This window comes from Pelophylax lessonae (genome assembly GCF_965119305.1).
Source record: "Pelophylax lessonae genome assembly, chromosome: 3".
Taxonomy (NCBI): Eukaryota; Metazoa; Chordata; class Amphibia; order Anura; family Ranidae; genus Pelophylax; species Pelophylax lessonae.
Genome location: NC_138770.1, coordinates 532,627,981 through 532,653,480, shown reverse-complemented (window position 1 = coordinate 532,653,480; position 25,500 = coordinate 532,627,981). Strand labels below are relative to the sequence as shown.

The window sequence follows — 25,500 nt, the reverse complement described above, 5'->3', positions numbered from 1 at the left end:
GGCTCCATCCACCTTCCCAGCAACTCTTATCAGCTTTCCTCTCCCTGCTGAAGAAAAGCAACCCCAAAACACGATGCTTCCACCATGTTTCACGGTGGGGATGGTATTTTGAGGGTGATGTGCAGTGTTAGTTTTCTGCCACAGAGAGGGTTTTGCTTTTAGGCCAAAAAGTTCAGTTTTGGTCTCATCTAACCAGAGCACCTTCTTCCACATGTTTGCGGTGTCCCCCACATGGCTTCTCGCAAACTGCAAGCGGGACTTCTTATGACTTTCTTTCAACAATGGCTTTCTTCTTGCCACTCCTCCATAAAGGTCAGATTTGTGGAGTGCACAACTAATAGTAGTCCTGTGGACAGATTCTCCCACCTGAGCTGTGGATCTCTGCAGCTCCTCCAGAGTTACCATGGGCCTCTTTGCTGCTTCTCTGAATAATGCTCTCCTTGCCCGGCCTGTCTGTTTAGGTGGACGACCATGTCTTAGTAGGTTTGCAGCTGTGCCACACACTTCCATTTTCAGATGGATTGAACAGTGCTCCATTAGATGTTCAAAGCTTGGGGTATTTTTTTATAACCTAGTCCTGCTTTAAACTCCTCCACAAACCTCCTCCATATACAGTAAAAATTGAAATAGGGAAATCCATACATAATAAAACACCACATGTATGATAATATTAAAAACAATTCTTTAGTAAAGTACCCAATTGATCTGTGAATGAACGGATATATCTTGGCATCTCTGGCGCGCTACCTGTTTTGTGGATCTTAGTAAGAGACAAATGTCTATCCCGGGGCTGAGGTAGGAATAAACCGTCGCGGTCCAGCCAAAAGGGGGAAGCAGCCTTGGAGCGACCCAGGACATCAGGTGCAGTACGTGAAGTGTATAGACACATATGAACCGAACAATATGAAAAGAGAAGTGTGTATTAGGGTAGATAACGTAATAAAGTATTTGTAGTAAGTCTCTAAAAAAAATATGTTCAGTGGGTTCCAGAGAGTGATCAAAGTGAAAGGATGACTAGTAGAATAAGCACCAGTGTAACCAAAAATTATTATAAATTAGGTGGAAAGAAAAAAGTAAACAAAAACCCCCCAAACCATTAACCAAGTGCCAGGACCTGATAGTGAAAACAAGTAAAAAAAAAAAAAAAAAACAAGTACAGAAGTGAAAAAAGTATAAAAATAGTGAGGGTGAAAACCAACCCCTCAGAGTAATACCTGTATTATTATGTGTGCTCGGTAGTGAACCTAATAGTCACCGTGAAAAAGGACAGTGTGCACCATGAGGTTCTGGCCAGCCCCAGCTAAATACCCCAACGGCCGTGGGCAGAACCGCGCCAAAACCATGGGGACGCCAAAAAACTGGGGGAAGGGCGGCGGTGAAGCCATCCCATATGCGGTGCAAAGCGCGGAAATGGGTCACCATGGTTCGCCCCCGGCCTTGGGTGGAGCTTTAAGCCCCTTCCCACCGTATTTATAATAATTTTTGGTTACACTTATGCTAACTCTACTAGTCCTCTTTTCACTTTGATCACTTTCTGGGACCCACTGAACATATTTATTTAGAGACTTACTACAAATACTTTATTACGTTGTATACCCTAATACACACTTCTCTTTTAGTATTGTTCCGTTCATGTGTCTATACACTTCACGTACTGCACCTGATGTCCTGGGTCGCCCCATGGCTGCTTCCCTCTTTTGGCTGGTCCTGGATGGGTTATTCCTGCCTCAGCCCCTGGATAGACATTTGTCTTGGTGTCTCCATTCCCCTCTTAGATGCTGGACCCACTCTTTTTGAGCCTGAATGTAAGTAGTAAGGCTACTCATTTGACCTCCTCCCCTTTATTTGTGGAGCACCATATATTACATCTCCTTTCTTCATCTCAAACTTATTTGAGATTATTTTTACTTATTTATAGACACCTTGTTGCATGAAACTACTGATGGGTGGACCTTACTAGGATCCACGAAACGTGTAGAGCTCCAGAGATGCCAAGATATATCCGCTCATTCACCGCTCAATTGTGCACTTTACTACGGAATCTTTTGAACATTATCATACGTGTGGTGTTTTATTATTCATGGATTTCCCTATGTTAATTTTTACTGAACATGGTTGTATCATCAATGCAAATCATTCTAATGCATAATTGTTTTATGGAATTTGTAATTATTATTTGTACTTAAGCTGCCTCTTTTTAGTGATCTACCTTATTTAAAGTCCCATGACCATTGCCTTGTTTTTATATGTATATATATATATATATATATATATATATATATATATATATATATATATATATATATATATATATATATATATATATATATGGGATGGATGTAGACCACTGTGTATGCCTCAGATCATTCACTTTTGTCCTTGTATGAATTGGGTGGAAGATATATATTTTTTCCATGTTGCAGCAAGTTTATTAACCTATGTGGTCTTTCTACTTTTTCTGTCGCCTCTGTTTGAGGCCCAGTAGGGGGTGGGAGGAATCCCCTGGACCTGTCTGTTCCAGTGTTGCGAGGCGCAGCCTGACTCGCCTGATCATCCCTGTCTCTGTTTTCCTCCCGGGTGTGGGTGGGTGTGGCCATGCTCCGCATTGACGACATGCTTCCACGCCGACCCGGGGCACTTGCGTTGTTGTGCTGTCAGGGTGTCAAGCTCCACCCGACGCTGGGGGGCGAACCTTTGCGCCGGATATGGGATGGCCTTACTGCTGCCCCTCCCTCCGTTTTTTGGTGTCCGCATGGTGTTGGTGGGGTTCTGCCCACGGCTATTGGGGTATTTACTGGGGCTGGCCAGAACCTCATGGTGCATACTGTCCTTTTGCACAGTGACTATTAGGACCACTACCTAGCACACGTAATAATACAGGTCTTACTCTGAGGGGTTGTTTTCACCCTCCCTATTTTTATACTTTTTTTACTTCTGTACTTTTTTTTTTTTTTTTCACTTTTTATTTTACTATCATGGCCTTGGCACTTGGTCAATGGTTTGGGGTTTTTTTTTTTTGTTTCCTTTTTTCTTTCCACTTTATTTATAATAATTTTTGGTTATACTGGTGCTTATTCTACTAGTCCTCTTTTCACTTCGCTCTCTGGGACCCACTGAACATATTTTTTTTTAGAGACTTACTACAAATACTTTATTACATTATTGTTCGGTTTATATGTGTCTTTACGCTTCACGTACTGCACCTGATGTCCTGGGTCGCCCCATGGCTGCTTCCCCTTTTGGCTTGACCTGGATGGTTTATTCCTGCCTCAGCCCGGGATAGACATTTGTCTCAGCGCCTCCATTTCCCCTCTTAGATGCTGGGCCCACTCTTTGAGCCCACATGTAAGTAGTAAGGCTACTCGTTTGACATCCTCCCCTTGATTTGTAGAGCATGATATATTACATCTGCTTTCTACATCTCAAACTTTGTATGAGATTCTTTTTACTTATTTATAGATCCCTTGTTGCATCAAACTCCTGATGAGTGGATCTTACTAGGATCCACCAAATGTGTAGCGCTCCAAAGATGCCAAGATATATCTGTTCATTCACAGATCAATTTTGTACTTTACTACAGAATTTTTTGAATATTGCCATACATGTGGTGTTTTTTATGTATGGATTATTGGATTTCCCTATGTCAATTTCATTTAGATTTTATGTCTTATGTATTTTACTGTATATGGTTGTATCAATGCAAATCATGCTAATGCATAATTGTTTATTATGGAATTTGTAATAAATCATTATTTGTACTTAAGCTTTCTCTTTTTTTGTGATCTACCTTATTTAAAGTCCCATGATCATTGCCATGTTTTTGTATGTATATATAGGGATGGAGGTAGATCACTGTGTGTATGCCTTAGATTATTCACTTTTTCCTATTCACTAATTAGGTGACTCCTGAAGGCAATTGGTTCCACTAGAATTTAGTTAGGGGTATCAGAGTAAAGGGGTCTGAATAAAAATGCTCGCCACACTTTTCAGATATTTATTTGTAAAAAAAAAAAAAAATTGAAAACCATTTAACATTTTCCTTCCATTTTACAATTGTGTGCCACTTTGTGTTGGTATATCACATAAAATCCCAACAAAACACACTTACGTTTTTGGTTGTAACATGACATAATGTGGAGAATTTTAGGGGGTATGAATACTTTTACAAGGCAAAGTTCAATTAGGTATATGCCATCTTTTTTTTTTTTTCTTTAACATTTTACTGTTTCACTTAGCACCATTAGTACTCCTTTGCGTGCCAGCAGATTTTAGATTGCTTTTTTTCCCTTGAGTTTTTCACCACTAGGGAGATCTCTTCAAACTTTCTTTGTGTGACAACTGTGGATGAAGGAAATTTTACACCTAAAATGGTTGTAAGCTTCAGGTATGAAATTTGAACAAAGCACATCCCTCTGTAGTGTGTACTTGTCTCAATACTGAGCACTAAGTGTCATTTCTGTCTGCAACCTTGTTCCTTTGCTGTCAATATGAGTCACATTTGTCCAGTTTTCCTGACACCAATAGAAAAATGGTGACAGGGGAGGGAGCTCCAGCTGATTAACAGCCTCAGCTCTGTTACGGTGTTCTGTATGAAGGAGGGTGTGTCTGTCCCCCCCCCCCCCCCCAATCAGCTCTCCTCACTGATGTAACTTCAGCTGTCTGCCGTCTGCTTTTCAGAGCAAAGAGATCATGTGTAATTTCTGGGCTTGTAATGAATGTAGGAGAAAGGCAGCTGTAGATAAACAGGTACAAATTATGTAGGAGGATTTGTTTTATCTCTGTGTATCACCTGAGCCCAGTCATTTCATGGGGTTTATGTGAGGGTTTACAACCACTTTAATGTAATGTTACAGATTAAAGATGTGCATATCGTCACATTTGCAGAACAGATTTGGCAGAACTATTTTGGGTCTCTGTATCTGCCATTCTGCCTTCTATGGTTATTGGACTGTTTAAATAGCATGCCTTCATCTGACTCCTAAAGAGCACATTTGTTGACCACAAATGCCATTTAAGTTGAGCCCTACGTTCACCTTTTTGTGTTTATTTGTGCATTAGGCTGGGTTCACACTAGTGCAATCAGACATTGCATGTGATTCTCACTGCATTGCTGTGCAGATCACATGCGATATCTGTGCGATGCAAATTCAGCCTTAGTTTGTATGGTTGAATTCACATCACATTTGGACCAAAATGGTGCAGAACCCTTCTTTTGGTCTGGACTGGAATCGGATCACATGGGTGTTCACACCTATGCAATCCGATTCCTGTCCATTTTCACAGTTCACACTGCGATCTGCGAACCGATTTGATGGTGTCATTAACTCTACCTGCGAGTGAGATGCGATGCGGGACCCGCACTGGAATTCCGCTGGTTCCCGCATTGCACAGTGTGAACCCGAGCCTTATGCAGAATCTTCATGGGAGTCTTATTGCTGTTACATTGTTACACATTTACCTAGCAAGTTATAGCAGTACTACATTTCATTTGAGCAACACAAATCAAAAACGAAATTCATTTTTAATGTTCAAAGCAAACTCATCCATCCGCACGTGTAGGGTGTGCTTAGCGAAGAAAGTCCTTTCTCTCCTCCTGAAGACTCCTGGGATGTTTGACATCATTTGCCTAGGCCGCAAACCAGGAAGTAACTGAAGAAATTTTAAAAAAATGTTAAAACCAGTAAATATGGTATACTTTTCTATCCATTTACAAATGCCTGCATTGTAAGGGGTAAAAATAGGCAATATTGACTGAAAGAGTAAAGTTCCACTCTAAGTTACAAAAGATGCATGCCCATCAAGTCCAAATAATTTTACTTTACACTTTATCTCTTACAGGTTAGTGACTTTACCTGGAGCCATGATGGCACTCAAGCTTTGATCTCGTACCGCGATGGATTTGTGCTTGTCGGTTCAGTGAGTGGACAGAGGCATTGGTCATCAGAGATTAACTTAGAGAGTCAAATAACCTGTGGGATCTGGACACCAGATGATCAACAGGTAAGCAAAGTTTATAATATTTATTACCTCCTGCTTTACATGAATTTGTTTATTTTTCTTGTTTGACTAATCTAAATACCCATTTTATTTTAATGTGCGCCTGCTGGTTTCATTATGGCTTTTTGCAGTTTGTAACTGTTAAAAAACTATTAGCCCCCGTTCACACTGGGGCGACCTGTCAGGCAACCTGGTCGCCTGACAGGTCGCCGTAGGTCGCCTTCCATAGAGAAGCTGCGGACCCGTTCTAATAGGAGCGACACAAGTCGCTCCGACTTAGAAAAAGGGTCCGGAGCTTCTTTGGGGCGACCCGGAGCGATCTGCATAGACTTCAATGTTATGAAGTCCGTGCCGGCCGCTCCGAGGTCGCGGTGCGAGCAGCGCGCCGCGACCTGTGAGGTCGCCCGGCAAAGTAGCGTCGCCCCAGTGAGAACGGGGCCTTACAAAGGTTTATTTTCAATGCTTATAAGGTAAACGTTGGCAAGTACTATTATCCACCACCATTAAAGGAGCTCCTTTGTTCTGTAGGGGGGAGTTCTCAACTTTAAGATCTGTTCTGTAGGGGGAGTTCTCAACCTTATGATCTGTAAGTTCTAATCGAAGGTCTCTGTGCCATCCAATGAAGACTGACAAATCCGTATCTAATATACTATATAGTTGACCGTTTTAATTTTACTTTGAGCCCTACCGCTATTCTTTTGTTTCCTTTGAGATCTGGCTCCCATAATAGGAAGTCATTGCTATAGTAACTGGAATGTTTTCATAAACACAGAGACTTAGCTCTCTATTAGTTAGGAAGCACAAGAAAGAAAATTGCATTATATGAGCAGAATCTCTCGGTTACTCATACATCTTCGTTAATAAAGTTCTGGTCTGAGTGGTTAATATATGTGCAGGCTAGAGAGGAGCTTGTAAGCCTGTGTTAGTGTGTGTGTATTATATACACTCACCGACAACTTTTTAAGTACACCTTACTAGTACCGGGTTGGACCCTCTTTTAGCTTCAGAACTACCTTAAAGCGGAGTTCTACTCAAAAGTGGAACTTCCGCTTATCTGTCTCCTTCCCCCCTCCGGTGCCACTTTTGGCACCTTCAGGGGGGAGGGGGGAGCCGGCACCTGTTTTCGACAGGTACCCTGTCCCCACTTCCGTCGAAGGTTCATCAGAAGTTCGGCCTCCTACTCCTCCCTTTGTTTCGTGGTCAATTACCGAGTGCAGCGCACTTCGCACATGCGCAGTAGGGACCCAGCCATGAAGCCGCAAGGCTTCACTGCCTGGTTCCCTTAATGGCAATAGCGGCGGCAGCACCCGACAGAAACATCGTTGCCGACATCGCATCAGTTACAGCCTGCAGATGTGCACATTGTCATCACACCTGGCAACCCACTGATAACTTATTAACACTCCACCCCATGTCATCCTCATCCTCCTCCTCCTCGCAACTGGCAACCGACTGATACCTTACTAACACCCACCCCCTGTTATCCTCATCTTCATTATACCTGGCAACCCACTGATACCTTGCTAACACCCCACCCCCTGTCATCCTCATAACACCTGTTAACCCACTGCAACCTTGCTAAGGCCCCACCCCCTGTCATCCTCATCACACCTGGCAACCCACTGCAACCTTGCTAACGTCCCACCCCCTGTCATCCTCATCCTTATCACACCTGGTACCCCACTGCAACCTTGCCAAAACCCCAACCACTGCCATCCTCATGTCCATCACACCTGGCACCCCACTGCAACTTTGCTAAAACCCCAACCACTGCCATCCTCATGTTCATCACATCTGGCACCCCACTGCAATCTTGCTAAAACCCCAACCACTGCCATCCTCATGTTCATCACACCTGGCACCCCACTGCAATCTTGCTAAAACCCCAACCACTGCCATCCTCATGTTCATCACACCTGGCACCGCACTGCAACCTTGCTAACACCCTAACCACTGCCATCCTCATGCTCATTACACCTGGCACCGCACTGCAACCTTGCTAACACCCCACCCCCTGTCATTCTCATCTTCATCACACCTGGCAACCCACTGATACCTTATTAACACCCCACCCCGTCATCCTCATTACACCTGGCAACCCTCTGATACCTTACTAACACCCCACCCCCTGTTATCCTCATCTTTCACACCTGGCAACCCACTGAAACCTTGCTAACACCCCACCCCCTGTCATCCATATCACACCTTGCACCGCGCGGCAACCTTACTAACACCCCACTCCCTGTCATCTTCATCACACCTGGCAACCCATGGATACCTTCCTAATACACTACCCCCTCTCATCCTGATCTCCCTATAACCCACTGCCAGCTTCCAAATGCCTGCCTTGAGAAAGCAGCTTACTCCAGTGTTGAGAGGACAAGGGTCTATTCTCCACAAATGTGCGGTGGTGGGTAACGTGGTCTGTGGACAGGGGCATATTGAAATATAGAACACTGCAAATAGGAGTTGGAGATTTGGTCAGGATCAGTGGTGTCTTCAGTGCAGAGAAATAGTGGCAGATACTTTTCCAACATGCCATACCATCAGGGAGGCGTGTTATTGGCCCCAAATGTATTCTGCAGCAGGCAACAACCCCAAAAATGCAGCCAATTTCATTAAGGACTATCTTGAGCATAAAGAAAAACAAGGAGTCCTGGAAGTGATGGTTTGGCCCCCACATCGCCCTGATCTCAACATTATCATGTCGTCTGAAATTACATGAAGACCGAAGGATTTGAGGCAGCCTTTATCCATAAAAAATCTGTGGTTAGTTCTCCAAGATCTTTGGAGAAACCTACCTGCTGAGTTCCTTTAAAAACTGTGTGCAAGTGTACCTAGAATAATTGATGCTGTTTTGAAGGCAAAGGAGGTTCACACCAAATATTGATTTGAATGGGATTTTTCTTCTGTTCATTTATTTTCCATTTTGTTAATTGATAAAAATAAATTAACACTTTGATTTCTGGAAGCATTCTTAATTTAAAGCATTTTTCCCACCTGCCTAAAACTTTTGCACAGTAGTGTACTGTATATTCTTAATTTTTCATTTTTTTTAATGGAAAAAACACTGGGATGCATATGGCAGGGGTTTAGATACCTCCTAAATTAAAACTTTAGGGAAAGCCAGTTTGGCTTGGAAAGGGTGTAATTTTAGGTTTTCTGAAATGTTTGCCTGAAATGGTTATGCTATAAAGAGAAAGCAACGGCCTTGCAAGCCTTAGGGAAGAAATAAGCCTGCAGAGAGAGAGATTATGGTGGCAGTTTGTAAGTACAAAGCTACTGTTTTGCATAGCTGGACATAAGGTCCATTTCCAGTTAGAGAGGGATTTGGAATCCTGAAGAAAAGGGACACAAAGGCTAAGATTTTATTTTTTTTATGCATTTTTTTATTTGTGGAAATGTTGCACAAATTTGTTTGAAAAAACAGTAAAGCCTGGTTGCAAAGTTTATTAATTATGTAGGAATTGTGCAGGGATACAGGCAGGCCACTGTTTCCCACAAATACTTGTCTGAAATGCAAGGAGTTAGAGGGTAGACGTTCTCTACAGTCACTCCACTCCCTTCTACTCTTCACTCTAATTGCTCTCAGACCCCTTTCTCAGCTCTTTACCCCTAAGCACCCTGCCTTTAAGGTTCACAAACTTTTTACCATATTTGGCATTTGTGCCTGGGAAAGGGTTTCATTTAAATGAATCGGGCTGCTCTGCATCAGCCCTGCAATGCACACGGTTGCGGCATGGTGGTTCCGCATTTTGAGGGTTAAAGAAGACAGTAAGGAGGTGACATATCATCATGTAGGGGGGGGGTCTTCTCTTCAGCAGCTGTCAGAGATCTGTGATTGAACATACAAGTACAGTCTTCCATCATGGCAGATTAACTTTTAGTTCTCTGTGGAACACAAGTGCTGTGGCCACAGCACTCATAGTTCGTCACTTCCTCCACCTCCCTAACTTAAAGTTACTTTTGACATAAAGCTGGTTGAAGAGTCTGCAAGAGCTTGGCATTGCACCTGTGATCCACTGATCGCAAATGCAATGCTTTGCAGGCTTATCTGCTAAAAAAAATTATAATGCAATTTTTTTTCTAATTTTAATAAAGGATGATTATAGTGCATCTTGGTGTGCAGCATTCCTGTTGTTGATGCAATTGATTGCTTTGTTAGAGATGAGCCGAGCCAGCACCTAAGATGTAATAGTGGAGTGTGAAAGCCTGATCTTGCCTGGAACGGCATCTAAAATATTTAACAAAGGTGAATGTATAAACATATGTAGCATCAGGGAATGGGGTTAGAAGACCCCGTGCTGCTGCGAGAACACCGCTCTGTATATTGTACCTATCTATATAGCTTGGCCCCAACAAACTATTTAAAGTAACACAAAACTTGGAGTAAAGCCGGCCATAGATGGTTCGAATTTTGGCCAGTTCAGCAGGGTTCGGCTGAGTTTTGAACCATTTATGGACAGGCTGATTTTACCAAAGTCAATCCATTGATCCATAGATCGACTTGGGTACAACCAGTATGTCAGATTTTTAAATGCAACTTTCTCTTTCGTTCATTGACGGACACAGCTCCTGATTGTTCTTAACCATTGGGTTATACTGCCCCCCTACAGGAGTAGGACACTAGGCAGGAAAAAGCTGGACTACGCCTATGGGCAGTCCCAGGGGGTATACACCCACTCTCAGCTATAGGCACTTTTTTTTTCTGCCTAGTCAGGAGTAAGGACCTAGTTTCTTGCTGGGATCTCTGGTCCTGTAATTTTTTTTTCATTTTAATTTGAATTTTTTCCTATCTTTGTTATTTTGTTCCTGTGAGGATCTACAATCAATTGCCGGACTGGGCGACGGACTGGATAATCTAGATCTATCTAGGCCCTTTCAGAGCTCCCCTTTACGGGGGACCATTTGTTTGGATTTTCATTGGATGAAGTGATCAAGGGTCTTACAGGTGGGAAGAGTACTCTTCTTTCTCAATCCTCCAAAGGCAGTCACCAATAGACGGGTGCCTTATTTTACAGCCCACAGGTGGCCTTTTCGTGCCTCCGGCATGCAGGACAAAGGATCGAAGCCATTTTGGTCTTCTGGGGGTTCAAGAAGACATGGTCAGGTAAGCCGAGAGCAGGCCAATCGAGATCTACAGACAAATCCCCGTCCGCATGAAGGGGCGCCCTCACCCGTAACTGGGGTAGGGGGATATCTTTGCTTTTTTTCCAGAACCATGGACCTCCTTGATTCATGACAAATGAGTCCACGAACTGATCGATCGGGTAACAAGATCGAATTCAGGTCTCGACCGTCAGACATATTCTTTCTGTCCACTCTACGTCTATCTCCAGATCTATTAAGGGATCTACAAGGCGGTACAAGATCTGCTGTCGCAAGGGGTGATTGTGCCGGTTCCCTCTCGGGAACGCTTTCAGGGGTTCTATTCAAACCTGTTCACTGTTCCCAGGAAAGAAGGCAAAGTGCATCCAATCCTGGATCTCAAGGCTCTGAACTACTGTGTGCGGGTACAGAAGTTTTGAATGGAGTCCAATTGCACGGTAGTGGCGTCCCTACACCAAGGAGACGTTTTGGCCTCCATTGAAATCAAGGACGCATAGCTACACATCCCTATTTACACTGGACACCAGCATTTTCTTCGCTTCGCTGTAGGAGAGGAGCATTATCAATTTGTGGCGTTACCCTTTGGTCTCGCCTCCACTCCCAGGGTCTTCACCAAAGTGTTCGCTCCGGTATTGGCATTACTATGACAACGGGGGATTGCGGTACTGGGGTACCTGGACGATCTCCTCTTAAGAGCAGACTTGCATTCATTCCTGTTGGGGTGACTTGACAATCACTGTATGGACTCTGCAAGAAATCGGTTGGAACATCAATTTAAAAACATCTGCTCTGGTACCTTCTTCAAAACTGGATTATCTGGGCCTGACTCTGGACTCAGCTTCTGCGAGGGTGTTTCTTCCCCCGGAAAAGCTGCAAACGTTGCAGAGGGCTATTAGTTTGCTGTTATCCAGCAACTTGTCCTCTCTGCAGAGTTGCATGCAAGCCTTAGGTTTGATGGTGTGGACCTTCAAGGCGCTTCCATTTGCTCAGTTCCACATGAGACCCTTATCAAGTGGAACAAAGATCCAAAATCCTTGGACACTATGATTCTGTTGATTCACAGCACAAAGAGTGCTCTTTGGTGGCTTCGCTCGTTGACCCTATGCCAGAGCAAGTCCTTCCTCCCATTGTACTGGACCGTGGTAACCATGGATGCCAGCCTGTCCGGCTGGGGAGGAGTGCGTTTGAAGCTACTGATCAATATTTTGAAACTCTGAGCAATAAAGCTTTGCCTGAGTCACTGGACAAATCCTCTGCAGGGTTGCCCAGTTCGGATTCAATCGGACAATTCCACGGCTGTGGCTTACGTCAATCATCAAGTGGGCACCAAGTGTGCCTTGGTTGCCGAGATCCTGAAATGGACAGAAAATTTTGTTCTAGCCCTTTCCGCCGTGCATATCCCAGGAGTGGAGAACTGGCAGACGGATTACCTGAGTTGTCAGGTGTTGGATCAGGGGGAATGGTCCCTGCACCCGGAGGTGTTTCACCTGCTGTGTGTCCGGTGGGGGACACCCAACGTTGACCTGTTAGCCACTCGGATCAACAAGAAGGTACAGAGGTTTGTGGCCAGGTCTTGGGATCCTCTGGCTGACACCACAGACACACTGGTGGCTCCTCAGTATTGGCTGATCTATGTGTTTCCTCTGTTGAAACTCCTTCCGAGGCTTCTGCACAGAATAGAGGTAGAAGGGATTCTGGTCATTCTGGCGGCCCCAGACTGGCCTTGCCGGTCTTGGTATGCAGATCTGGTAAGTTTGATCTCCGGTGCTCCTTGGAGACTCCCTCTCAGGGAAGATCTGCTGTCTCAAGGGCCGATCTTCCATCCTGCTTTACAGTAGCTGGCTTTAATGGCGTGGCTGTTGAAAGCCAGGTATTGAAGGACGGGTCTTTCTGACTCAGTGATTCCTACACTGTTGAAGTCTAGAAAATCTCCCTCCAGAAAGATCTATCATCGTGCGCGGAAATCGTACATCTCATGGTGTGAATCGCTGAAGGTGCATCCTCTCCTTTTTTTGGTGGCTAGGATTTTGACCTTTCTCCAAAGGAGGGGTTGAACAGCGGTTGGCCTTGGGTACTAAAAATGGCTCAGTGTCTGCTTTGGCTGTGTTTTTCCAACGCCCTTTAGCTACGCATGCTTTGATTCGCAATTTTATTCAAGGGGTTCCCCATATGGCTGCTCCGAGATGATCCCCGGTACCTCCATGGTGGCTATTACCTCTGCTCGCAGAGTATCTGAATTGCCGGCGCTATCCTGCCATTCACCTTATCTGGTGGTCCACAGAGATAAGGTGGTACTTCGACCTAATCAGTCGCTTATTCCTAAGGTGGTTTCTGATTTCCATTTGAATGAAAACTTTGTGCTGCCTTCACTCTGTCCTAAGTCCAAGCATCCCAAGGAAATTGCCTTGCATTCTTTGAATGTGGTTCGGGCAATTAGGGTTTACCTGGTGGCTACTGAATCTTTCTGGAAATCGGACTCTTTTTGTCCTCACGGAAGGACCTCGAAAGGTATTGGCTGCGTCTGCCATGACCATATCCAGATAGATCAGGCAAACGGTGGTATAGGCTTATTCACTGAAGGGTTAGGTCCCACCTTTCCCTGTGAAGGCGCATTCTACTAGCGCGCTGAGTGCCTCTTGGGCTTTTCGCCATTAGACGTCTGTAATGCAAGTTTGCAAGGCGGCAACTTGGTCGTCTGTGCAGACGTTCTCAAAATTCTACAAAGTAGATGTGTTGGCATCCTCGGATGCTTCTTTGGCCGCAAGGTTTTGCAGGCTGCTGTTTAAAAGAGAAAATGTTCTCTTTGTGGGTGTATGTTTTCTATGTGAGCTCCAGTTGTTCCTGGTTGAGCTCCATGTTCACTGATTGGCTCCGTTTAGAATTATGTTCTTTTCTGCGTCGTTTTCCCTCCCCTCATGCAAATACTGCTTTGGGACGTCCCAATGGTCAATAAGAATATGGAGCTGTCTCTGTCAATGAACGATAGAGAACTGGATTTTTGACTTACCGTAAAATCCTTTTCTTTGAAGGTCATTGACAGACGCAGCACCCGCCCCTCTATTTCTGAGTGGGATGGGGTTTTTTCTTCTAAACACTGCTTGCAACAAAACAATCCTATAGCAGAGTGAGTGGGTGTATGCCTGCAGGGACTGCCCCATAGGCGTAGTAAAGATTTTTCCTGCCTAGGGTCCTACTCCTGTAGGGGGCAGCATAACCCAATGGTCAAGAAGAATATGGAGCTGCGTCTGTCAATGAACTTCAGAGAAATAGAATTTACGGTAAGTCAAAAATCCAGTTTTTCCTCCCTCAGGGTCTCAAGACAAGGGATCAAAAGTCAGGGCCTCCACTGGAGGTTCCAAGAGGACCTGGTCTGGTAAACCAGCCGTGCAAGACTTGCTACTTTAAGGTGTGATTGTTCTGATCCCGACTTCTGAACTTTTTCAGGGGTTTTTAGGGATTTTTATTCAAACCTCTTTACAGTTCCCAGGAAGGAAGGAAAGGAACGTCCAATTCTGGACCTCATGGCGCTAAACTGCTTTTTGCAGGTACAGAAGTTCCGCATGAAGTCCATTTGCATGGTAGTGGCATCCCTACATCAAGGGGTTTTCTTCTCGCTTCTATCGACATCAAGGACATCTACCCGCACATTCTAATATGTGCTGGTCACCAGCACTTCCTCTGTTTTTTGCCATGGGCTAGGAGCAGTATCCGTTTGTGGTGTTGACCTTAGGTCACCTCCGCTCCTCAGGTCTTGACAAAAGTGTTGACCCCGGTGCTGGCATTGTTTGAGTCAGTGGGGGATCGCGTTACTGGGGTACCTGGGCGATCTTCTGCAAGCGAAGTCTACGACTGCTCTGATGGACATCTGGAGATTACTCTGCAATTTCTGTGGGAGTTCAGTTGGATTCTGAACCTTCAGAAGTCTGCTTTGGTTCGGTCCTCAAAAACTGGACTATCTGGGCCTGACTCTGGCCTCAGCCAGAGTGTTTCTTCCTCTGGAAGAACTCCAGACATTGCAGGAAACAATTCAGCTTCTGTTGTTGAGCAGACGGTCATCCCTCCGGGCTTGCATGTGGGTGCTGGGCCTGATGGTGTCCATCTTCAATGCGGTTCCTTTTGCACAGTTCCACACAAGATCTCTGCAAAAGAAAAAGAGATTCTGGTAAATGGGACAAGGATCGTCAGTCTCTAGAGGCGGCTTCATTCTCTGGCGCTTCGACAGGGAAAAATCGTTCTCCGCCTATACTTTACGGTTGCCGCCAGGGATGACAGTCTGTCGAGTGGGGAGACGTCCTCAGCACGGATGTGCTCGGGGGGTCTGGACTCTGACAGACTATGGAGAAAACTGGATGGTCCATGTCAATCACCAAGGGGGCACAAGAAGTGTCCTGGTGGCTAAGTAACTAGCTGGCAATCTGAGGCGGGCTGCTGATTCGTTTCAGTTTTCTCAAACTCCTGCCACGACTCCTGTGCAGGATAGGAGGCAGAAAGGATTTTTCGGTCTTTCTAGGGGCTCCAGACTGGCCTTGCCGGTCTTGGTACGCCGACCTGGTACTGCTGGTTGCCGATGCTCCTTGGGGACTTCCTCTCAGTGAGGATCTGCTGTCCCAAGGACCAATCTTTAATCCTGCTTTACAGTCGATGGCTTTGGCAGCTTGGCTTTGAACACCAGGTGCTGAAGAATAGAGGTTTGTCTGAGTCGGTGATTCCTACGCTGTCGAAAGCTAGGAAATCTCCTTCTAGGAAGATCTACCATTGCACGTGGAAGACTTACATTGCGTGGTGTAAGTCTCTTGGGGTTCATCCTCGCTCCTTCTCAGTGTATCAGATCTTAACCTTCCTTCAATGGGGGGGCTTGAACAGCAATTGGCCTTGAGTACCTTCAAGGGCCAGGTATCGGCTTTGGCATTTTTTTTTTCCAATGACCTTTAGCCACACACTTCCTGGTGCGTACCGTTCTTCAGGGTGTCTTGACATTTGGTTCCTCTATTGCAGGCTCCGCTGCTGCCCTGGGATCTTAATTTGATGCTTTCAGTTCTACAGAAGCCTCCCTGTGAAAATATTGGGGAGCTTTTCCTGCTTTCGCTGTCCCAGAAGGTAGCCTTTTTTTGGTGGCTTTCACCTCTGCGTGCAGGGTGTCAGAACTGGCGGCATTATCCTGTCATTCACGTTATGGGGATTCACGAGGATAAGGTGGTGCTTCCCCCGTCTATCATTCCTTCCTAAGGTGGTCTCTGACTTTCATTTGACTGAAGACATTGTGTTGCCTTCCCTATGTCCCAGACCTAAACATCCAAAGGAAATTGCCTTGCATGCCTTGGATGTGGTCCAGGCAATTAGTGTGTACCTGGCAGCTATGGAGTGTTTTAGGAAGTCAGACTCTATTGTGCTCATGAACGGACCTCACAAAGGGTTGTCTGCTTCCTCTGCGACCATTTCCAGATGGATCAGACAGACGGTTGTTCAGGCCTATTCCATCAAGGGTCAGGTTCCTCCTTTCCCTGTCAAGGCGCACTCTAATCGGGCGCCTAGTGCCTCCTGGGCTTACCGTCATCATGCGTCAGTCACGCAGGTTTGCAAGGCAGCCACCTGGTCATCGTTGCCCACTTTTACAAAGTTTTTATAAAGTTGATGTGTTGGCATCTGTAGATGCTTCTTTTGGCCTCAAGGTTTTGCAGGCTGCTTTTTAGAGGACCTGGTCTGGTCCTCTGAGAGTGTATTGTTTTTCAGGGAAGCTCCAGTTGTTTATGGTAGAGCTCTGTTACCGGATTGGCTATGGTTAGCCTTGTGAATTTTTTTCTGATGTTTTTCTCACCTCTCATGCTTGACACTGCTTTGGGATGTCCTAATGGTTAAGAAGAATCAGGAGCTGTGTCTATCAATGAACAAAAGAGAAAATGTTTTTTCTGACTTACCGTAAAATTTATTTTTCTGATGTTTATTGACTGACACAGCACCCACCCCTCTGTGGAGTTGGCTTTCTTCTGACACTGCTTGTAACAAAACTGAGTACCTATAGCTGAAAGTGGGTGTACACCCCCTGGGACTGCCCATAGGCGTAGTCAAGCTTTTTCCTGCCTAGTGTCCTTCTCCTGTATAGGGCAGTAAAACCCAATGGATAAGAAGAATCAGGAGCTGTGTCCATCAGTGAACATCAGAGCAATGGATTTGACAGTAAGTCAAATTGTGGAATTCTCTACCAATTGTGGAATTCTCTACCACAAGAGGTGGTTTCTGCGGGTAGTATGGTGGCTTTCAAAAGACTATTAGACGTACATCTCAAGGATCAGAACATTCAGGGGTATGTGAGATGATTACAGCCACACACACCTACACAGGTTGAACTGGATGGACTGTTGTCTTTATTCAACCTCACCTACTATGTAACTATGTAACAGTAAGTCAAATATCCCATTATTGCCAGGGGCTATAACCACTAGCAATAATCACTGTGTTCTTCTGGCGTGGATGGCTCGCCACGGGCCTCCCCTGGGAGAACACTAGAGCTCTGACGGAGGGTTCCCCTTATCAAAACTGACTGTTTTGATTGGGGAATTGAGCTATTTTTTTTTCCTGCTATAGTTTTACTGTTGTGGGTTTAGTAACACTTTAAGGTATATGCTCCACTACTTGTGGTGCCCCTGTCCCTAAACACTTATCTGACTCCTCCACTGATCCAGCACTGTTCTGTCTGCAGCACTGCTGCTCCCACTTCCTCCTCTCACAGGGAACACTGAGCACATAAAGAGCCATAGGCTCCTGCTGCTGTCATTTAAATCCTGTGAGAAGGAAGAGGGGGCACCCATACAAAGGTGGATAAGAGAGTGTCGGCAGGGGATCGCCAAAGAGAAGGTAAGCCACCACAGAGCAGGTAAGTATAAAATGTTTTTATTTTAATAAAAAACATAAACTAGCCTTTAATATCACTTTAAGTACACACAGACAGACCTGGGTGGCTTTGTAGAGCAATAACTGTGTCTTTAAAAACAGATTGTATAGTGTATTTTCATTAGGTATGTTTTTTGAATTATTATACAGTGTTGAATTTGAAGTATGACTTTCACACTGTGCTTGTTCTTTCATATGTTAGTACTAAATATAGATGTTTGTTGATTAGCTGACAGAGTAAGCAAATGCTCAGTTTGCAGTGACTCCCTTCTTAACTATTGAGACATAATATTTGCAAAAAAGGTAATATATTGTTTTCTGTAAGTCAGCTGACTTAAATTTGCATTGGAAAAATTAGCGCTGCATATGGCTGCCCCCATGTACATATAGAATTGAAAATTCTATATAGTAAAACAAAAATCACCCATGTATGCAAGATTGCTTATTTACTGTATACTTTCTCTACATTCCACTACATTCCTTTAGTGCCGGTTCACACTTGTGCGGTTTGCGAGATCGCATGTAATTCGGAGCGCACTGCTCCTAAATTACATGCGATCTCATGTGCAGATGCGAGTTCAGCCATACACTTTGTATGGCTGAATTTGCAGCGCATCCGCAGCAAACTCACACATGAGGCTTTTTTTGAGCCGCATCAGAATCGGATCGCACAGTGGTTCACACTTGTGCGATCCGATTCTGTGTGAACTTGCAGATTGCACTGCGATATGCGATCGCAACTGGGGGTGTCGTTAACTTTTAATTGACACCCCCTGCGTATCGCATATGGCAGTGTGAACTGTCAGATGTGCAGATGCGATGCGGGAACACGCTGCATATTCGCAGCGTTCCCGCATCGCATAAGTGTGAACCGGCACTTAGTTGTTTTCCTTTCCAGCTCCAACTGACCTAGTTGTAGCTGCCAGCTGAGGACAAAAAGCTCCCTTGGCTTAGGCTGCTCATGGTTTTCTATGAAAGAAAAGTGAAACTCTTTGCTACAGTTGCCCAAGGCACGAAGTGCAGAGGCAGAGCATTTAAAGAACACCTTGCCCCCTGTTTAGCATGGAATTGGTTCTCTTCAGTTTTGGGATGGTATGACAGCCAACATAACAGAAAATGGGGAGATAGAGGGAAGAATAGCTCTCCTATGCGTCAAATACAGAAGATTAATGGTCCATGGTCCGTGAAGGAACTGAAGCTGAAAAGTGTTTGGCTATTTCAAGAAGACCGTAATCTGAAACACAACTCAATATTAGAGAAGTCCATTCATAGAACATGTTCACAGTCTGCAACATCCATCTCCCACCTCCTAAGGAGCCCTTTAGTTCCTAACAGAGCACAAGTACAGTGATATTACTTGTAGTCTATTGATAGTCCATTATAATCTATTAATACTTCCTGCAGCCACGTCACTCGGTATGAACCTGAGGCTGGAGAAAGAGTCTCCAGGAGCCAGAGCATTGTACCCATGATCCACCGGCTTTGCAGGCTCCAATGCCAAAAAATAATATTTGCACTCTTTTTAGGTTTCAATGGTTTTTATTGAGTTTTTACAAAAGGCATAACAGTGCAAAATGAGCCAACGTGGCTCAACCATACAGTTAGAAAGCGGTACATCATACGTTGAACATAAAGTATAAAGATGCATTTACAGACATCTGCAGAATCAGAGATCAGGAAGCAGTAAAAACAAGAAACATGAGCAGCAAAATTCAGCTAGGCATCTTACCATATCAAGGTGGACATAGTGCCCCCGCTCCATAACACTAAAGGTCAGGCGGTCCGGGCCCGACAGCCCCCCCCCCCCCCCCCCGGCGTCCCTACGGGAACACACTGCACCCCCGGGAGGAGGCGACCCCCGACCCCAATACATAGCACTCGACTAGAGGAGGCGGCATCCAGCTATCAGTGCGCCGAAAGTGAGAATTGCACTCTTTTTAAAAAAAATAGTCTGTGTGTGTGTGTGTGTGTATACAGTATCTCACAAAAATGAGTATACCCCTCACATTTTTGTAAATATTTCAATATATCTTTTCATGTGACAACAGTGAAGAAATGACGCTTTGCTACAATGTAAAGTAGTAAGTGTACAGCTTGTATAACCGTGTAAATTTGCTGTCCCTTCAAAATAACTCAACATAGCCAATAATGTCTAAACTGCTGGCAACAGAAGTGAGTACACCCCTAAATGAAAATGTCCAAATTGGGTCCAATTAGCCATTTTTCATCCCCGATGTCATGTGACTCGTTAGTGTTATAAGGTCTCAGGTGTGAAGGGGGAGCAGGTGTGTTAAATTTGGTGTTATCGCTCTCTCTCTCATACTGGTCACTGGAAGTTAAACACAGAACCTCATGGCAAAGAACTCTCTGAGGATCTGAAAAAAAAAATTGTTGCTCTACATAAAGATGGCCCAGGCTAGAAGAAGATTGCCAAGACCCTGAAACTGAACTGCAGCACAGTGGCCAAGACCATACAGCAGTTTAACAGGACAGATTCCACTCAGAACAGGCCTTGCCATGGTCGACCAAAGCAGTTGAGCGCACGTGCTGAGCATCATATCCAGAAGTTGTCTTTGGGAAATAGACGTATGAGTGCTGCCAGCATTGCTGCAGAGGTTGAAGGGTGGGTGGGGGGATGGGGGGGGGGGGGCTCAGCCTGTCAGTACTCAGACTATACAGGGCACACTGCATCAGATTGGTTTGTCAAAAATAATGGGACACCTGCCTTTACACGCACATGAACTTTAATGGCAATCCAGTCTTAGTCCATAGAGTTCATTATTGAGTTGGCCCACCCTTTGCAGCTAGAACAGCTTCAACTCTTCTAAGAAGACAGTCTACAAGGTTTAAGAGTGTGTCTATAGGGAATGTTTGACCATTCTTCCAGAAGCGCATTTGTAAGGTCAGGCATTGATGTGGAAGAGAAGGCCTGGCTTGCAGTCGCCCCTCTAATTTTACCAAATGTGTTCTCTCATAAAGACATGGATGAGCGAGTTTGGGGTGGAGGAACTTGACTGGCCTGCACAGAGTCCTGACCCCAGCCCAATAGAACACACCTTTGGGATAAATTAGAGCGGAGACTGCGAGCCAGGCCTTCTCGTCCACATAAGTGCCTGACCTCACAAATGGGCTTCTTGAAGAATGGTCAAACATTTCCATAGACATACTCCTAAACCTTGTGGACAACTCAATATTGAACCCTAAGGACTAAGACTGGGATGCCATTAAAGTTCCCGTGCGTGTAAATGCAATACTTTTAGTAATATAGTGCATATAAACTGCTCAAAAAAATTAAAGGAACACTTTGAAAATTAATCAGATCTCAATGAGGAAAAATATTGTGCTGGATATCTATTACTGATATGGACTCAGTAGTTTCTGGCCCCCACATGCTTGTATGCATGCCTGACAACATGGGGTATGCTCCTAGTGAGATGACAGATGGTGTCCTAGGAAATTTCCTCCCAGATCTGGACCAGGGCATCACTGAGCTTCTGAACAGACTGAGGGGTGCAACCTGGAAACATATTGTCCCAGAGGTGTTCTTTTGGATTTAGGTCAGGGGAGCGTGGGAGCCATTCAGTGGTATCAATTCCTTCATCCTCCAGGAACTGTCAGCATACTCTTGCCACATGAGGCCAGGAATTTCCGTGCACCAAGAGAAACCCAGGACTCCCAGCACCACCGTTGGGTCTAACAATGGGTCCATGGATTTCATCAGGATACCTAATGGCAGTCAGGGTGCCATTGTCTACCCTGTAGAGGTCTGTGCATCCTTTCATGAATATGCCTCCCTAGACCATCACTGACCCACCACCAAACCGGTCATGCTGAACGATGTTACAGGCAGCATAACGTTCTCCATGGCTTTTCCAGACCCTTTTGCATCTGTCACATGTGCTCGGGGGGAACCTGCTTTCATCTGTGAAAAGCACAGGGTGCCAGTGGTGAGCCTGCCAATTCTGGTGTTCCATGGCAAATGCTAATCGAGCTCCACGGTGTCGGGCAGTGAGCACAGGGCCCACTAGAGGATATCTAGCCCTCAGGCCACCCTCATGAAGTCTGTTTCTGATTGTTAGGTCAGGGACATTGACCCCAGTGGCCTCATTCTGTTCCTCCTTGCACAAAGAAACGGAATACTGGTCCTGCTGATGGGTTAAGGACCCTCTATGGCTCTGTCCAGCTCTTCTAGAGTAACTCCCTGTCTCCTGGTATAACCTCCATGCTCTTGAGACTGTGCTGGGAGATGCAGCAAACGTTCTGGCAATGGCACATATTGAAGTGCCATTCTGGTGGAGTTGGACTGCCTGTGCAACCTCTATAGGGTCCAGGCCTCATGCTACAAATAGTTACACTGAGCCTAGCCTAATGCAAAATTAGTGAAAAACAGTCAGAAAAGATGAGTAAAGAAAAAAATGTCAGTGGCCTCCACCTGTAAAACCATTTCTGTTTATCGAGGTTGTCTCATTGTTGCCAGTCTAGTGCACCTGTTAATCAGTTTCAGCTGCTTTGCTTTAATTAAATTAACAACCCTCTCTGCTGCCTAACTGACCAGATCAATATCCCAGGAGTTTAGTTTACCTAATGCTATACTCTGATTAAAAAGTGTTCCTTTAATTTTTTTGAGTAGTGTATATATCTCTTTTGCACCCTGTCAATTGGCACTTGGAAATAGAGCCTGTATTTTATCCTTGGCAGGAAAAAGTTCCTTATCTGTTATGAAGTGGGTATTGAGGGACCATAATGAATTGTGCAATGACGTACCTGTTCTGAATCATTCTCTCTTCTTTGTTTGTGAAATACTGTATCTTACAAATCTGTGAACATGATTACAGTATGCACCTGTTGAGGCCAAATGATGCAGTATGATGTAGTGAGAATGGTTAATAGTACATCTATTTCTGGAATTGGCCATATGTTAGAAACTGATATCTCAGGAGCAGTTATTAACCTAAATTTGCTCCCTGCCTCTAATTGTCAGAACATCATTAAATCCTGCTTGTCATCAGCCATCTGAATTATCTTCATATAAACTAATTTAAGTTGATTTCCCTTGGGAGGATTAAAAGCATATTTATCTGTGGAAAACGGAAAAATTCTAAATGGCTTTCTTTGTGTTTCTAATAGGTTTCAGGTCATATGTAGGCTTGAAATATAGCCCTGGTAAAAATAGTGTATTGTCCTTTCCAAGCCCAGTGGGTTAGCCATCAGCTGCCTTTCTTTACTGCACCCTGCTATATTTTACTGAAAAGGAGGACAGGAACAAGCCTACCCCCCCCCCCTCCCCTATACACACACACCAGTAAAATTAGCATAGTTCTTTGGTGTGCTTATAGGCAGGGGCGTACCTAGAGCATTTGGCACCCGGGGCGGATCCTATATCTGGCACCCCCCCGGCATGCAGGCGACGAACCACACATTGACCCGGCGACCAGGCCCCTCCTCCTCTGCAAAAACGGCGCCGATTGACCTGAGGCGCCAGACAGAAATACATGTAACTGGCAGTGGCATACTTACTGTGTGCTACTGCCAGTGGTGTCACTAGGGTTGGTGTCACCTGGTGCAGTAAACCATGGTGTCACTCCCCCCAAAAAAATTATTTTCCTGTTTTCTGAAAGCGTGCCAAAGATGCAGCATGCAAGACTTTTGGTGCGCTTTCAGAAAATGCAGAAAAAAAATCTATAGGACTGCAGTAGTAACTGTGAGTAAAATGTAGGAAGACCCCTTTACATTACACAGCCCCCGTACCCCTGGACCCCTTTACATTACACAGCCCCTGGACCCCTTTACATTACACAGCCCCCCCCCCCATTGGAACCCTTTACATTACACAGCCCCACCCCCCCTCATGGAACCCTTTACATTACACAGCCCACACCCCCCTCATGGAAACCTTTATGTTACACAGCCCCCGCCCCCCATAGAAACCTTTACATTATACAGCCCCCGTCCCCCAATAGAACCCCTTACATTACACAGCCCCCACCCCCCATGGAACCCTTCACATTACACAGCCCCTGCCCCCCAAAAGAACCCCTTACATTACACAGCCCCCACCCCCCCATAGAACCCTTTACATTTCACAGTTTCCGCACCCCCCCAATAGAACCCTTTACATGACATAGCCCTCGCCCCCCCTCAATAGAACCCTTTACATTATAGAGCCCCCCCAATAGAACCCCTTTACAATACAAAGCCCCCGTCAATAGAACCCCTTTACAATACAAACCCCCGCCAATATAACCCCTTTACAATGCAGACCCCCCTCCCCCAATAAAACCCCTCTACAATGCAGACACCCCCCCTCCAATAAAACCCCTTTACAATGCAGACAACCCCCCCTCCAATAAAACCCCTTTACAATGCAGACCCCCCCCATAAAACCCCTCTACAATGCAGACCCCCCCCCCCCCCCAATAGAACCCCTTTAAAATGCAGACAACCCCCCCTCCGATAAAACCCCTTTACAATGCAGACCCCCCCTCCAATAAAACCTCTTTACAATGCAGACCCCCCTCCAATTAAACCCCTTTACAATGCAGACCCCCTCCCAATAGAACGACTTTACAATACAATTGCCCTTCCACCTCCTACCTTATTAGGAGGAGAGCAGAGAGGGAGGAACTGTACAAAGCAGAGAATGGGAGAGAGACTTACTTCGCTCACGAGCCCTACACAGCGGTCGGCGGGAAATGCCGAAATTAACTGTGCTAGTTAATGAGCCGGTGATTGGTTGCTAGGCGGTCCTAGCAACCAATCGCCTTCTCATTATCTAGCACAGTTAACTCCGGCATTTCCCGCTGTGTATGCAGGGCTCGTGAGCGAAGTGAGTCTCTCTCCCATTCTCTGCTTTGTACAGTTTCTCCTCCTCTGCGCTCCTGTGTCAGCGAGCGGCGGAGGCAGTGTGGCGGCCGGCCCCGGCCTGACACCCCCCCAATGTGTGGCACCCGGGACGGACCGCCCCCCCCCCCCCCCCCCATTGGTACGCCACTGCTTATAGGTACATGAGAAAAATGGAACATGCTAAACAGTTGTATAGAAATCGAATGTTCAGTTGTTAGCCTGTGAAAGTAGTAACATGTTGGTGTATAATTAGAGAGCAATTACATTTTAATAGACAGACAAGCAGTCTGTTTGGCTCTTATACATTAGGCCAAGATGAGTAATGGCTAATAAAATTGTGCCGTTGGAATATTTGCTGATTAATGTGTTGCAGATAGATTAATAAACAGACCATAAGGTAAGAAAGGCAGACATTTTCTATTCAAAATAATTTGTTTATACCAGATCAGCAATTTAAATGAGCATTTTCAGTGCTGGTACTGTTTGGTGTGGGACAGTTCTTTTTAGGCATCGGTACTTCGGCTGCATATTTTAGGAATCACTCATTAGTATGGGTGATCAGTTTTCTTTCACTTAGTTTTTATTAAAAGAATAAACCGAATATAAGGACATTCAAGAATCGGTAAATTTATGATTACAATACAGCCCAAATAAAGGATCGTC

At 45.1% G+C, this 25,500-nt stretch overlaps 1 protein-coding gene across 1 annotated transcript in view; it reads left to right on the top strand.

Annotated features, from left to right (window-relative positions):
* TULP4 (TUB like protein 4) overlaps positions 1–25,500 on the top strand; it is a 245,458-nt gene that overhangs the window by 68,815 nt on the left and 151,143 nt on the right. Inside the window, exon 3 of the mRNA XM_082251611.1 lies at positions 5,839–6,000. Coding sequence (XP_082107737.1) covers positions 5,839–6,000 — 162 coding nt within the window. The remainder of the gene's footprint in view (positions 1–5,838; positions 6,001–25,500) is intronic.